The sequence below is a fragment of the Scyliorhinus torazame genome, chromosome 19 (genome assembly GCF_047496885.1).
Source record: "Scyliorhinus torazame isolate Kashiwa2021f chromosome 19, sScyTor2.1, whole genome shotgun sequence".
NCBI classification, from domain to species: Eukaryota; Metazoa; Chordata; class Chondrichthyes; order Carcharhiniformes; family Scyliorhinidae; genus Scyliorhinus; species Scyliorhinus torazame.
Window position 1 is genome coordinate 97,860,023 of NC_092725.1, and position 16,273 is coordinate 97,876,295.

General features: G+C 47.0%; 1 protein-coding gene across 6 annotated transcripts in view; it reads left to right on the forward strand.

Annotated features, from left to right (window-relative positions):
- Positions 1–16,009, forward strand: part of rfx4 (regulatory factor X, 4) — a 391,138-nt gene extending 375,129 nt beyond the window's left edge. For 3 of the 6 annotated variants that reach the window (XM_072484883.1, XM_072484881.1, XM_072484884.1), the window contains one exon: positions 8,809–16,007. In XM_072484883.1, the coding sequence (XP_072340984.1) occupies positions 8,809–9,081 (273 nt within the window). In that variant the 3' untranslated portion in view covers positions 9,082–16,007. Of the gene's footprint in view, positions 1–8,808 lie in introns of all 6 variants that reach the window. The other 3 variants (XM_072484885.1, XM_072484880.1, XM_072484879.1) reach the window with 3 other exon arrangements.
- The last annotated feature ends 264 nt before the right edge of the window (positions 16,010–16,273 follow it).

Below are 16,273 nucleotides of genomic sequence, written 5' to 3' on the forward strand. Positions count from 1 at the left end.
GGGCCGGAGTTGTTCACACCACTCTTTGGCGTCAGTACGGCCCGCCCGCCGGATACCGGAGAATCCCGCCCAAAGAGATAATGAAGGATAGTGTAGGAAATTATTTGCAAAGAGACCTGTGTGGAGCAGCAGTATAGTTACTGAAGGATAGGCTATCAGTAATAATAAGCTGGAAGGAGTATGGCCATGTTATCATAGAATTTACAGTGTAGAAGGAGACCATTTTGCCCATCGCAACTGCACCAGCCCTTGGAAGAGCACCCTACTTAAGCCCATGCCTCCACCCGACCCCCAGAACCCCGTAACCCACCTAACCTTTTGTTCACTAAGGGGCAATTTAGCATGGCCAGTCCACCTAGCCTGCACATCTTTGGACTGTGGGAGGAAACCAGGGCACCCGGAGGAAATCCACAGGGAGAAAGTGCAAACTCCATACAGACAGTCACCCGAGGGCAGAATTGAACCCGAGACCTTGGAGCTGTGAGGCAGCAGTGCTGACCACTGTGCCACCATGCCGCCGTGTGCGTTACAGTTCACTCGGGGAGTCCAGGTTGCTATGTCAACATGCACTTATACATGCATGTTGCAGTCTGGAGCTATGGATAGTGATGGCAGAGGTGCCAAACTTCTTTCTATCACATTGCTGACCTCTCCCTCTCTTACCACCTGCCATTGGCATACAAGATGAATTTGCTAGTTGCTAATCAGCCTGCTATAGTGTAATTATTATGTATCTTCTAATTAAAACTATTGCAGATGCTATCAGTAAGTGCTATGACATCATTAGTTATTGTTGTTACCTGAGTATATTGGTATTTAACTGTCATTAGTTCTGATTCTATTCTGTTACTGTTATTTCGATATTTAGCTAGCTGCTCCCGTTTTTGAGTCCATACTGTATGGGGTCTGGTTTAGCTCAGTTGGCTAGACAGCTTTGTGATGCAGAGCAAGGCCAGCATCAGGGGTTCAATTCCTGTATTGGCTGAGGTTATTCATGAAGGTTATTCAAGGCCTTCTCAACCTTGCCCCTTGCCTGTGGTGTGGTGATCCTTAGGTTAAATCACTGCGTATGGTCATCTGGGACTATGGTTACTTTGCTGTATTTTGAACTTTGTTATTTTTATATATTAAAGAGGATTAACTTTATGTATTAACTTTATTAACAATGTGTTTCAACTATCTTTTTGTGGTCAAGTTGACATGCCTTTTGATGATGAGAATTTAAAAATTTGAGTTTCAGCACACTGAAAGCTAGGTTTTGCTAAGTTAGCAGCATCGTGGCTATGTTTGGGTCTATTAGTGTGTTTGTGGAAGAGAACGAGAACTAAACTGAATATATGGAAAGATAGGAATACTTGTTCTTGGTAAATGGGATCGCAGATAGGACTAGAAAGCACCCAATTCTCCTGAGTGTGTGTGGTGGAAAGACAAGCTAGTGAGAAAATCAGCTACATCATGGAAACGGGGGGGATATTTCATTTGCAGATTTAGTTACTTACACTCATTCAGAATCATCATAATCCTAAACCTTCAATAATTGTACAATGTTTCAAATTCCATAGTGATTTTCAGAAGACAGGACAGTCTCTTGCTAACTTTGTTGCTGAATTGCACCAGCTCTCTGAACATTGCAAGTTTGGGGCATTTTGGAAGACATGCTTTGGGACAGACTAGTCTGTAGCATTAGCGAGGACAGCATTCAGCGGCGTTTGTTGCGAGAAGCCACATTTACTTTGAAGACAGCCCTTGATGTTTCTCAGGGCATGGAAATGGTTGCCAATAATGCAAAAGACATCCAGAAGGACAATGGCAGCATGCAGGCAGGTGCACAGCATCAGTAGAAAAGGGAGCTGCAAGTAAAAAGGTGAAAACAGTGGAGTGTTTTAGGTGTGGAGGGTCACACCATGGGAATCATTGCAAGTTTATGGACACTGTTTGTCACCAATGCAACAAAAAGTGGCGCTTAGCGAAGGTGTGCTGGGGTGCTAAGAAAAAGTCGAAGGCTGAGCAGAGAACCTCAAATGTAAGGAAGCCTCAGTCGACAGCTCATCACTTGGAAAGCTCAGAGCAGGCAGAGGAGCACTATTACAACATATATTAAAGGAAATCAACTTTACTTATTAACTTTATTTACAACGCACTTTTATGTGGTCAAGCTACCACACCACCCGATTTGGCCGCATCATGAATACACCTTCCTTGGTCATCAAGTCCCAGGATGGGAATTGAACTCAGAATTTTTGTCTCTGAGACAAGGGCACTACCCACTGCACCACAAGACCTCTTGAGGCCGTATACAGCACACGGTAAACCATGAGTTAAACAGACAGAGGTTAGATACTGGGACGAACAGCTGAAGGGGACTGCTCAAACATGGACAAACAAAGCTCTGGAAGGAAATGAAGACAAAGATTAGGACCCTGCAAATCAATTCAGTCTGGGGATGTGGGAGATTAAGACCAGTATAGTGTTGAATCAAATTGTGAGGTTGTCAGTCTGTGTTGTTGTTTAAGGATGGCATCCGGGCAATAGTAAGGGATGATATTGGTGCTATGGAGGACAAGGTTGAATCAATTTGGGTGGAAATCAGGAATAGTAAGGCGAAAAGGTCACTGATAGGAGTAGTCTATAGGCCACCAAATGGTAACAGGATGGTAGGGCAGGCAATAAGCAAAGAAATAATGGATGCATGTAGAAATGGTACAGTGGTTATCATGGGAGATTTTAATCTGCATATCGATTTGTTTAACCAGGTTGGTAAAGGCAACCTTGAGGAGGAGTTTATAGAATGTGCCCGGGATAATTTCCTGGAACAGTATGTAATGGAACCTACAAGAGAACAAGCGGTCCTAGATCTGGTCCTGTGTCATGAGGCAGGATTGATTAATGATCTCATAGTTCGGGATCCTCTTGGAAGGAGCGACCACAATATGGTGGAATTTAAAATACAGTTGGAGGATGACAAGGTAAAATCAAACATTAGTGTTTTGTGCTTAAACAAAGGCGATTACAATGGGATGAGTGAAGAACTAGCTAAGGTAGACTGGGAGCAAAGACTTCATGGTGAAGCAGTTGAGGAACAGTGGAGAACCTTCCGAGCGATCTTTCACAGTGTTCAGAAAAGGTTCATACCGACAAAAAAGAAAGACGGTAGAAAGGGGAAAAATCGACCGTGGATATCTAAGGAGGTGAGGGAGAGTATCAAATTGAAGGAAAAAACATACAAAGTGGCAAAAATTAGTGGGAGACTAGAGGACTGGGGAGTCTTTAGGGGACAACAGAAAGCTACTAAAAAAGCCATAAAGAAGAGTAAGGTAGACTATGAAAGTAAACTGGCTCAGAACATAAAAGCAGATAGTAAAAGCTTCTACAAATATATAAGACAAAAAAGAGTGGCTAAGGTAAATATTGGTCCTTTGGAAGATGAGAAGGGAGATTTAATAATAGGAGATGGGGAAATGGCTGAGGAGCTGAACAGGTTTTTTTGGGTCAGTCTTCACAGTGGAGGACACAAATAACATGCCAGTGACTGATGGAAATAAAGATATGATAGGTGAGGACCTTGAGATGATTGTAATCACTAAGGAGGCAGTATTGGGCAAGCTAATGGGGCTAAAGGTAGACAAGCCTCCTGGCCCTGATGGGATGCATCCCAGAGTGTTAAAAGAGATGGCTAGGGAAATTGTAAACGCACTAGTGATAATTTATCAAAATTCACTAGACTCTGGGGTGGTCGCAGAGGATTGGAAAGTAGCAAACGTGACACCACTGTTTAAAAAAGGAGGTCGGCAGAAAGCGGGTAATTATAGGCCGGTAAGCTTAACTTCGGTTGTAGGGAAAATGCTGGAATCTATCATTAAGGAGGAAATAGCGGGGCACCTGGAGGGAAATTGTCCCATTGGGCAGACGCAGCATGGGTTCACAAAGGGTAGGTCGTGTCTGACTAATTTGGTAGAATTTTTTGAGGACGTTACCAGTGCAGTAGATAACGGGGAGCCAATGGATGTGGTATATCTGGATTTCCAGAAAGCTTTTGACAAGGTGCCACACAAAAGGTTGCTGCATTAACTAAAGATGCATGGCATTGAGGGTAAAGTGGTAGCATGGATAGAGGATTGGTTAACTAACAGGAAGCAGAGAGTGGGGATAAATGGGTGTTTCTTTGGTTGGCAACCTATAACTAGTGGGGTCCCTCAAGGATCAGTGTTGGGCCCGCAGTTGTTCACAATTTACATAGACGATTTGGAGTTGGGGACCAAGTGCAATGTGTCAAAGTTTGCAGACGACACTAAGATGAGTGGTAAAGTCAAAAAGGGCAGAGGATACCGGAAGCCTGCAGAAGGATTTGGATAGGTTAGGTGAATGGGCTAGGGTCTGGCAGATGGAATTCAATGTTGCCAAGTGTGAGGCTAGCCATTTTGGGAGGAATAAAAGCAGAATGGATTATTATTTAAACGGTAAGATGTTAAAACATGCTGCTGTGCTGAGGGACCTGGGTGTGCTGGTGCACGAGTCGCAAAAAGTTGGTGTGCAGGTGCAAGAGGTGATTAAGAAGGCTAATCGAGTTTTGTCTTTCATTGCTAGAGGGATGGAGTTCAAGACTAGTGAGGTTATGCTGCAATTGTATAGGGTGTTGGTGAGGCCGCATCTGGAGTATTGTGTTCAGTTTTGGTCTCCTTACCTGAGAAAGGACATATTGGCACTGGAGGGAGTGCAGAGGAGATTCACTAGGTTGATCCCAGAGTTGAGGGGATTAGATTATGACGAGAGGTTGAGTAGACTGGGACTGTACTCATTGGAGTTTAGAAGGATGCGGGGGGATCTTATTGAGACATATGAAATTATGAAGGGAATAGATAGGATAGATGCGGGCAGGTTGTTTCCACTGGTCAAGGAAAGCAGAACTAGGGGGCATAGCCTCAAAATAAGGGGAGGTAGATTTAGGATGGAGTGTAGGAGGAACTTTTTCACCCAAAGGGTTGTGAATTTCTGGAATTCCTTGCCCAGTGAAGCAGTTGAGGCTCCTTCTTTAAATGTTTTTAAGAAAAAGATAGATGCCTTTCTAAAGAATAAAGGGATTCGGGGATATGGTGTACGGGCCGGAGAGTGGAGCTGAGTCCACAAAGATCAGCCATCATCTCATTGAATGGCGGAGCAGGCTCGAGGGGCCAGGTGGCCTACTCCTGTTCCTAGTTCTTATGTTCTTATGAACATCTGGGGATCTGTGATGGATTTTTAAGCATTGATTCCTGTGGTGTGGGCATTGCTGGTTAGGCCAGTATTTATTGCCCATGCCTAATTAACACTTGACAAGGTGCTGGTGAGCCACCTTCTTGAACCGCAGCAGTCCATAAAGTGTAGGTACACCCACAATGTTGTTAAGAAGGGAGTTCCAAGATTTTGACCCAGTGACAGTGAAGGAACAGCAATATATTTCCAAATGAGGGTGGTGTGTGGCTTGGAGAGGAATCTCCATTTGGTGGTGTTCCCATGCATCTGCTGTCCTTGCCCTTCTAGATGATAGATTTTGCGAGTTTGGACGATTCTGTTGAAGGAGGCTCGGTGAGTTTCTGCAGTGCACCTTGTGATGGTGTCGAGCTTCTTGAGCATTGTTGGAGCTGGACTCATCCAGTGCATCCAAGGGGAGAGTATTCCATCACATTCTTGACTTGTGCCTCCGAGATGATGGACTGGCTTTAAGTAGTCAGGAGGTGTGTTATTCTTTGCTAAGTTCCCAGCCTTTGAGCTGTACTTGTGCTACAGTATTTATATAATGTGATGACACATGTGCTTCGGGAAGCATACATTTCCTATTATCCCGTTAAGACCAAAGTGGGTCAGGGAATTTTCTGAAAGTGTGTTAATTGGTTTCTTGATTATTACATCGTAAGGTTCCAAAAAAAATGTCCATGTGACCTGGGGTTGCATGGGGACCATCAGTTAAGAAGCAAAGCAGTCAAAAATAATGAAAGCACCATTAGCATTTGGTCTATATGTACCACACACGTGCATTTTTCCCATCGTTTCTGAATCTTTATGGACGCCATGGGCTTGATTTAATGGACACCGTAATTCCCGCTCCCTGCAGCTGAAAGGTCAGGGGGGGAAAGGGAAGCCTTTTCCAGCAGAAAAATAGTTGTCCCGCAGCCATTTGACAGCTGCCTCAAGGAGCTGCTGGTCAGTCAGAGGCTGTTAACTCCGCAGTAACTGCAGCGCTATTGGGAGTGCTGGCCGCTATTGGTAACGCACTTGGGCTTGAGGAGACATTTAGCACAGTATTGGGACTTGTTAAGTGTTGGAAGGTACATTGGAGCCCTGCTGCAATTATGGGCCCCAATTATGGGAGGGGTGGGAGTTGGGGTTTGAGAGGCCATGGAAGGGGGGGGGGGACTGGGGGGGGGAGGGGAAGGTGGGGAGGGTGCCCTTCGGTGTGTCCAGCATGGCTGTTAACGAGGGACCTCGGGCAATCCACCACCAAACCATACAGAGCAAGCTGTTAGGCCTGGTGCTTAGCATGTGCCTCTCTCACCATTAGCTTAGCCCTATCAGCAGCAGGATGAGCCCCTTAAGTGGATATGAATTACCCATTTAACGGCCTCTATTGGCTCGTTCGCTGCCCAATGCCACCCTGCCATTGGTAAAACTACAGTAGGAGGAGGGGTAGGTAGGTAGGTGATGGTCAAGCTACCACTGGATTTAATGTTTGGGATCCTTCGGAAACCGGCAGGGTGGGCAACTCTGGCGCGAAGGAGTGGCGTGAATCACTCCGGCGTCGGGCCGCCCCAAAGGTGCGGAATCCTCCATACCTTCAGGGGCTAGGCTGGCGCAGGAGTGGTTTGCGCCGCGCCAGCCGGCACGTAAGGGGCTTGGCGCCACGCCAACCGGTGCCGAAGGGCCTACACCGGACGCCGCGAGTTGCCGCATGCGCAGGAGCGCCAGCGTCTACTGGCGCCATACCAGCGCATGCGCAGGGGATCCATCTCCGCGCCGGCCATTGCGGATCGGTACACCAGCCGGCACGGAGGAATAGAGTGCCCCAAAGGCACAGGCCCGCCCGCGGATCGGTGGGTTCCGATCGCGGGCCAGGCCACCATGGGGGCACCCCCCGGGGCCAGATCCCCCCACGCCCCCCCCCCCCCCCCCGAGGACCCCAGAGGCCGCCCGCGGAGCCAGGTCCCGCCGGCAAATACCTGTCGTAACATATGCCAGCGGGACCCGCCGGAAACGGGTGGCCACTCGGCCCATCGCGGGCCGGAGAATCTGGGGGCCGCTGCCAGAGGCCGCAGACCGGCGCGATTCCCGGCACCGCCAAATCCCCGGCTCCGGAGAATTCACGCCGCCCCCCGGCGATTCCCTGACCCAGTGGGGGGTTGGAGAATCCTGCCCACTGTCTCCCGCTACCTACAATGCTGCCGGCAGGAAGGGCAAAATCCAGCCCCTGGTGTTTGAATGCTTCTGACAAATATTTGGAGGGGAGAATTCATCCCATTACATCTCGGGCGGGATTCTCCGACCTCCCGCCGGATCGGAGAATCGCCGGGGGGGGGGGGGCGGCGTAAATCCCGCCCCGCCGCTCCGACGCCTGCTGCTGAATTCTCCAGCGCCGGTTTTCGGGCATGGGCAGGGATCACGGCGCGCCGGTCGGGGGCCGTTGGCAGCAGCCCCCCCGGCAATTTTCCGGGTCCCGATGGGCCGAGCGGCCACCCATTTTCGGCCAATCCCACCGCCGTGAAATGGACACGGCGGCACATCCCGGCGGGACCTGGCTTAGAGGGTGGCTAGTGGAGTCCTCGGGGGGGGCACGGGGGATCCGGCCATGGGGGGAGGCCCCCACGGTGGCCTGGCCCGCTATCGGGGCCCACTGATCTGCGGGTGGGCCTGTGTCGTGGGGGCACTCTTTCCCTCCGCGCCGGTCACTGTAAGTCTCCGCCATGGCCGGCGCGGAGAAGAAACCCCCTGCGCAGGAAATACGCCGGTGGTTCTGCACATGCGCCGACTTGTGCCGGCCCACAGCGGTCCTTCGGCGCCGGTTGGCGTAGCGCCAACCCCTCCGCCGCCAGCCTAGCCCCCGGAAGTGTGGAGAATTTGCGCCGTCGTGCTTGAATGTGAAATGTTTGCCGGGTGATTCATTTATGGTTTGATTTTTGTGTTTGGTTATCCCCCGCAACCCCTGACCATTATTGATAGCTCTTCAGACCAGATTTAATTAATTGAATTTACATTTCCCAACTCTCATGGTGGGACTTCAGTTCATGTTTTATGGATCATTAGTCCAGCCCTCTAGAATACTAGTACAGTAGCAAAATGCCTGTGCTACCATAACCTGTTTTGGGTGCTCTTATTGACCCAAACGTTACTTGACTTCCTCACCAGTTACATAGATACATTCGAGAAGTTGGGACTGCTTTCTTTGGAGAAGAGAAGGTTGAGATCAGATTAGATAGAGGTATTCAAAATCATGAGGGGTCTGGACAGAGCAGATGGGGAGAAACTGTTCCCATTGATGGAAGGACCGAGACCCAGAGGACATAAATTTAAGGTAACTGACAAAAGAAGCAATGGCGACCCGAGAGTGTGACGGAGGGAGAATTGGATTGGTATCTGAAAAGGAGACATTAATTGTGGGCTAGGCAAATTGGTTCGTACAGAGAGCTGTGGGCTGAATGGCCTCCTAGATGCAGCCACAATTCTGTGACTCTGCGATTCCTAATTGCTGGTTTTGCTCCAGTCAAGGTATTTAATAATTCTTGAAGAGAGATGTATTTTCCCAAGGAGGTGGCCAGCTAACACTGTTTTTGTATTTCTCAGTATCCTTTCAACAGCCAGGCCCCGAGGATGGAACCGTGCTTGATGAGCAGTGCCCCACGGCTGCACTCTACAGCAGTGACACCCCGCTGGCCTGACGTGCCTTCAGCCAATAGCTGCTACAGCAATCCCACCGTGCACTCGGCACGGTATGGGAACTCAAATGAGATGTACACGCCCCTGGTCCCGCGGAGGAGTGCCGAGTACGAACATGCCCAGCATTTTCCTGGTTTTGCCTACATCAACGGGGAAGCGACCACTGGGTGGGCCAAATAATTCTTTACCACAATTATGACCGTACCCAGAGGGTGGAAGTACAATTCCGCATATACCTGGTCGATTATGTATTGCTATCGAAAGCAATGCACGAAGAAAACAAGACCTTTTATTTTCTGCCGCTATGGATTTGAAGAAACCCTTTGTGACACTAGCATCTCTGTAAAGCTCATAATGGTGTCACTGATCCGTTGGATCAGAAACAAACCTGGGAATGGGGGGTGGGGGAGGGGTGAGGGGGGAGACTACAATTATTTCTTTCAGTAAATTCGGCAGTAGCACTGCCTGCAATGTGGAGATCTGCACATGTAAACGTTGCCTATTCCTTTAACACGTGTCATGCTCTTTTTGACTCCTCTTTGGGATTTAACATATGCAACTTGTCTGAAGTTAAAGCTACCGTGGACGTTCTGTGGAGTAACCCCGTCAACTCTCAGCCGAATAACAGGAGGTGCTGTTTACCACAGGCAGGGAGTGTGATCCATTAGCTGCCTCGCCATCCAATGCCATTAAACTTTTAAGCCCCTCAGTTCCAATCATCAAGATAGACTTATCTCTCTCTCCCTGTATTGCCTTTTGGCTGGGCTGGTGTGATGATGGCAACTTTTAGGACACCTCAGTTTTGCCTGATGCTCTACAGGCCTTGCTGAATACAAGGATTATTGCATATTGGTGCACCTGCCTTTCTACACTGAAGGCCAGAAAGATTTTACACTTGGATCTGATCCTGCTCCACACCGCACAGCAAGAAGAGGTACAGTACTATGGACATCTGGGCAACTTCATTCGCTTGTTCTTTGTGTATAGCCACAGAAACCCTTAAGATACTTAAAGCTGTGCCTTAGAAGCTATGTTATGTACGTGTGAAAATGCTTATCTACTTTTCTATTGTATTTTTGACAGACTATTTTGTAGAAGTAATTTCTCTCTACCCCGTCTCTAGTGTGTCTCTGTATACTGTTTCCATTATGGTTAATTAACATAGTATTTTTACCTGTACTGTTTTGCAATTACAAGATGCACTCAGCAGATTATATGGACATATTACCCTATGGGTAAGGTGAATAATTGAAAGAATAACACAAGAAACTCTAGGCATTTTCTTTGTAAATAAATGCACTGATAGCACCGAGTGTGGTAACTATGGATGTGGAGAAATCTGAAGTTCATAGTATTATTTGTACAGATGTGCAAGATATATGAAGGCAATACATTCTCAAAATGCAAATACATTTTTAAAAAAATGTCCAGCCTTTACTGTTCTTAATATTAACACTGTTCTCTCAATGCTTGTGCCGGAAATAGATTCCAAGATTATACAGGTGAATGGGATACTGCAGTTATAGAACAGGCTGGGCTGCAGGAGACAGAGATTTCTTAAATACAGTTTGCACATTTGTACTTAGCTGTAACCCAATCTTCTCCCCATCAATACAATCATGATTAATCAGCATCTGTACTCTCACCTTCATAACTGGGGATTTGATGGTCCTTATGTTGACGAACAGGCGCTACTGGTTCACAAACTATATTTCCATTCTCCTGGGAGAGGTGTATCGGGGTACAGCATCTTTCAAAGTTGTTGACACAGTTACTAAATGGAGAAGCATTTCATAATGTAATTCCGGATACGCTTACAGCATTTCACTGGCAATCATGATTATCTTTCAATAGAACGGAAGATGCGTAACACACATCGTAAAATAAATTCTCCTCATCTCCCCTCTGGTTCTTTTGCTGATTATCTTAAATCTGTGCCTCTGGTTACCACTGACCATTCTGTCATTGGAAACAGCTTCTCGTTATTTAGTCTATCAAAACCTTTCGTAATTGTGAACATCTTTATAAAGTCCACTCTAGACCTTCTCTCTTCTGAGAAGAAAAGCCCCAACTTCGCTAGATTCCCCCCTGAACACAAGTGTCTCACCCCGGTATTATTCTGGTAAATCTCTTCTTGCACCTTCTCCAAAGCCTTGAAATCCTACCTAAACAGTAGGGTGGGAGTGCAAGGGGTAGCAAGTTCGAGGGATTCAGTCTGATTGTAGCACTCCCATTATGATTGAGTTTCAGGGCAGCATGGTGGCGCAGTGAGTAGCACTGCTGCCTCACGGCGCCGAGGTCCCAGGTTCGATCCCAGCTCTGGGTCACTGTCCATGTGGAGTTTGCACATTCTCCCCGTGTCTGCGTGGGTTTCGCCCCCACAACCCAAAGATGTGCAGGGTAGGTGGATTGGCCCTTAATTGGAAAAAATGAATTGGGTACTCTAAATTTATTTATTTTTAAAATGATTGAGCTTCATTCATTCATTTATCAACCTTCTGTGTTCAGTGACACAATTATCACATTTTATATATTTTCAGATTTCTCCTGGATATAAGACAGCACTTTAGAGTACCTACAGTGTAGAAGGAGGCCATTTGGCCCATTGAGTCTGCACCGACCCTCTGAAAGAACACCTTACCGAGATCCACTCCCCCACCCTATCCCAGAAACCCCATAACCCCACCTAACCTGCATATCTTTGGACACTAAGGGGAAATTTATTGTGGCCAATCCACTGCACATCTTTGGACTGTGGGAGAAAACCGGAGTACCCAGAGGAAACCCACGCAGGCACAAGGAGAAAGTGCAAACTCCACACAGTCACCCAAGGCCGGAATTGAACCCTGGTCCCTGGTCTGCGAGGCAGCAGTGCAACCACTGTGCCACCATGCCATCCACTCACCAAAGCTTTGTATCACATGTAATCATAGAATCAGCCATGATCTTATTGAATGGTGGAGCATGCTTGAGGGGCTGAATGATCTACTGCTGCACGCACTTCTTGTCTTCATGTGTTCAGTGTAGAAGGAGGCCGTTTGGCCCATCATGCTTGTATCTGTTTTTCGAAGGAGCAACCCAATTAATCCCACTTCCCTGCTCTTACCCCAAAGCCCTGTGACTTTTTCCATTCCAAGTGTTTATCCAATTCCCTTTACAAAGTTAATATTGAATCTGTTCCTACGGCCCTTTCGGGCAGCACCCTCCAGATCATAATGCTCGCTATGTAAATTATTTTCTCATGTGTACAAACCAGTCTTGTCCTTAAATTAACAGGCAAAGTATTGAGGACTGATTTTCAGGTTGTAACAAATCGAAGACAGGACCATTAAAAAAATGTCATTCTCAGGATTTGCCATCTCAACTTGCGCTGAGAAAATGTTGATGGGACTTCTTCTTGGATCACCACTAGTGGTTTCATAAATCAAAGGGGAGCCACTTCAGAGGGCATTTAAAAGTCAATCGTGTTGGTGTGGGACTGGAGTTACACTGAGGGCCAGACCGGGTAATGATGGCAGATTTCCCTCCCTCAAGGATTTTATGACACTCTGCCCACTTCATGGCCAATTTTACCAATCCCATCCTTTATTTCCAGATTCTTTTTAAACCCAAATTCAAATTGTCATGGCGCCATGGTAGTTTTTGAACTGACACTCTCAGGATTACTAGTCCAGTAACAATCACCAGATTCAGTAGCGTTTAAATCTTTTATGTAACTGAACTAACATACAGCAGGTGCAATGTGGCTAAGTGTAAAATAATTAACATGAGAGCAAAGAATCAGAGTATTTGTTAAACAATGGTGTAGCATGTTGATCAGGCCAGGTTTGAGGTGATGAGGAGACCCGATGGGCTGAATGGCCTATTTCTGCTCCTGCGTCCTGTGGCTTTATGGTCTAATCAATGAAACCACTTTTCTTTGCAGACGGAGACAGTACAATTCAAACAAGGGTTCTGAAAGTTTTCCAAAGAGCAGCAATGCAACAGTCAGGACTCCGATTCGTAGGCAGGAGATCCTATGATAAAGTAGAATTGAACAACAGTGATGATTTTAAATAACAAAAAAATGATGCGATATTTGGGGTTTATTTACAAATCCAGCAGAGTGACGTGAAGTGATTTCCTCTTTGCACCGAAGTTACCAGGCTAAATCTGTAGTCAGGACCTGTTCCCGATCTGAAGCTGAGGGGAGTGGGACTCCTTGGATGCAGTATTCTCACAGCTTCATGTTGACACCGTAAGGAATGGAAATGCAGTGTGGTGCTACATGGATGTCCATCAACTTAAGTGCTCTCTAACTGCTACATTTCTAACTTTTAACCATATGTGTATCCCAGCATACATCTCCCCCAAACACATACACACACAACTTGTCTCCTAGAGAGTCCCACTCTGGTGAGAACAAGCAGTGTAAACAGGGTTCTGTGTCTGGAATCAGAGCCAGAGTTTAAATGCAAGGGAACCAATGACATTTATTCAGGTAAATTGTTCACAAAGGGACAGAAGTTATGGTTATGGTTATACAGGGAAATATAGTGAAACAAACATTTGTGTTTCTGGGGTGATTGAGGGACATGGTTAGAAGATGGGTTTCATCCTTAGAATTGGTTGGTGTTGATGTGACCTTCGCATATTCCTAAACCTGTTACTGCATTTGAATTTTAAGGAACACTGACTTTATTTAAAAGTACCTGGGATGCTTGCTATGTAAAAGGAAGGCATAATTCTGCAAATGCTGGATATCTTGAGATAAAACCCCCAGAAAATTCTGGAAATACTTTGTAGGCTATGGCAGCACCTGTGGAGGGTGAAACAGAGTTAGCATTTCAGGTCAGTCAGGATTGGATAATCGTTTCTGTGCAAGGGGTGGCTGGGAAACGGAAGGTCCTTGATTGGGGGGGAAATCAGGAGAGTCGAATAACGGGTGTTAATTTTCCCAAGTCAAAGGGAATGGTGATGCCGGGAGCAGATGTGCTTTGTCGTCTGAAAGAAAACATTTTTTTAAAAAAGGAATAGGAACATAATGGAGTAGAGGTGATGACCTGAAATTGTGGAACTCGGTGTTGAGTCCAGAAGGCTGGTAAGTGCCTAACTGAAAGGTGAGGCGCTGTTCCTCAAGATTACGCTGAGCTTCACTGGAACATTGCAGCGCAAGGGGGAGAATTAAAATGACAGGCCACGAGTAGCTTGCGGACTGAATGGACATATTCTGTAAAGTGGTCACACAATCTGCGTTTGGTCTCTCCATTAGTTTGTTCCAATTTAGTCATTTAATATTACCATCAACACCATTTTCTGCTGCTTTTGATCTCAGCTTGAAAACATATGGCTTACTTATTTTCTTATTAAAAGTGCACAGTAAGTGGAGACATCAGAGCATAGCACCCACGTAAATGCAAAGAAATGTGTTAATTTTTTAAAGAACTAAAGACGGTGGTTATTTTCATCAGCTTTATGGAGTGGAATCTTCACATTCCGATGATGAAAAGAGAACCTATCTCAGAATAAGGTATTCAGACTGTCTGATATTGCACAATACCTTAAGAAAAATGGGAATAAGCAACTAAAAAAATACTAGCAAAGGGCATTGGATCCTAACAGCTGAATTTGCACTTTATATTATCAGGATCACCGGTCTGTGATTCATTTCAGACTCCAAGACATGCTTAATGGACATCATTACATTTGCAGGCCTTTGAAATGGACCAGCTTCCTTGAGTCTAATTAATCAAAAAGTACAAAAGGCAGGATTTCTATTAAAAAATTTGTTTGGATCTTCTAATTACGACAGCCTTTTGAGGTTGCATCTGGCGGTCAATGACGTGGAAGTCTTTGGAATCAGTTGGAAGGTGGATGCGCAGTTCACCAGCAGAATTCAGACAAATGCAAATGTCGGCTAAATCTAGAAAATCAGCTTTCAGTTTGTGTTGGTGCATCCCTGCACACACGGTCGAACATTTCATATCTCTATCCATCACAGAATTACAGGGAAACTTGAAATATTGCAAATGTGGAATTAAACTCAAAATTGATGCCAATGGACAAGCAAGGATAAGCAGTGTTTTGTAAAGTGAAGAGTTAAATGTTCAGCGAAAGATATTTCTTCAGTTCTTAACCTGAAACAACACTCTTGCCTATTCTCTTTGCAGGCGCTGACTGGGCCTACTTATAATCAGCAGAGACTTTACTCAACCAGCTCACACTTGCAATATATCAACTGTTGGATGTGATTGTGATTGGGCAGCAATTGCTGAACAACCCTGAGCGTGCGAATAGCTATACTAACAACCAATTTAAGAAAATCACTCAAGCTCGTAACATGATTAATTTATGCTTGCTAGAAATGACACACATTCATTCACAGGGACCCTTTCTCTTCAAACAGAAATAATCATGTTCAGGCATGTGTCTTTTTTGAATTACCCGGGAATTTGGGGAGCCTATAGTTCCCCATTGCTTTCTCCATGACAGCGCCTTGGCCAATCAGAGTCGTCATCTCAACCAATCAGCACCCTTTTCTCCTGTAGTGCAACTTATTTGAAATTTGGAATTCTTACATTTGTGCTGATGAATGCAAGACAAAAAGTTTCAACAACATGGGCGGGATTCTCCCCTACCCGGCGGGGCGGGGGGTTCCGGCATAATGGAGTGGCGGGAACCACTCCGGTGTCGGCCCGCCCCAAAGATGCGGAAGTCTCCGCACCTTTAGGGGCCAAGCCCTCACCTAAGGGGCTCGGCCCGCGCCGGAGTGGTTTCTGCTCCGTCGGCTGGTGGGAAAGGCCTTTGGCGCCACGACAACCGGCGCCGAAAGGTCTTGGTTGGGCAACACATGCGCGGGAGCGTCAGCGGCTGCTGACGTCATCCCCGCGCATGTGCAGGGGAGGGGGTCTCTTCCGCCTCCACCATAGTGAAGACCATGGCGAAGGAGGAAGAAAAAGAGTGACATCACGGCACAGGCCCGCCCGCGGATCGGTGGGCCCCGATCGCGGGCCAGGCCACCATGGGGGCACCCCCCGGGGCCAGATCGCCCCGCGCCCCCCCCAGGACCCCGGAGCCCACCCGCGCCGCCTTGTCAAAAGGTGGTTTAATCCACACCGGCGGGAGAGGGTTGACAGTGGCGGGACTTTGGCCCATCGCGGGCCAGAGAATCGCCGGGGGTGGGCCCGCTGACCGGCGCGGTGCGATTCCCACCCCCGCCGACCAGCGCCCCCACCAAATCTCTGGTGACGAAGAATTCGGGACACGGCGGGGGCGGGATTCACGCCAGCTCCCGCCGTTTCTCCGACCCGGTGGGGGGTCGGAGAATCACGCCCCAGGTCTCTGTTTTCAGCAATATTCAAGAAATGTGCCATCTTGGGTGAGTCTGGAGCTA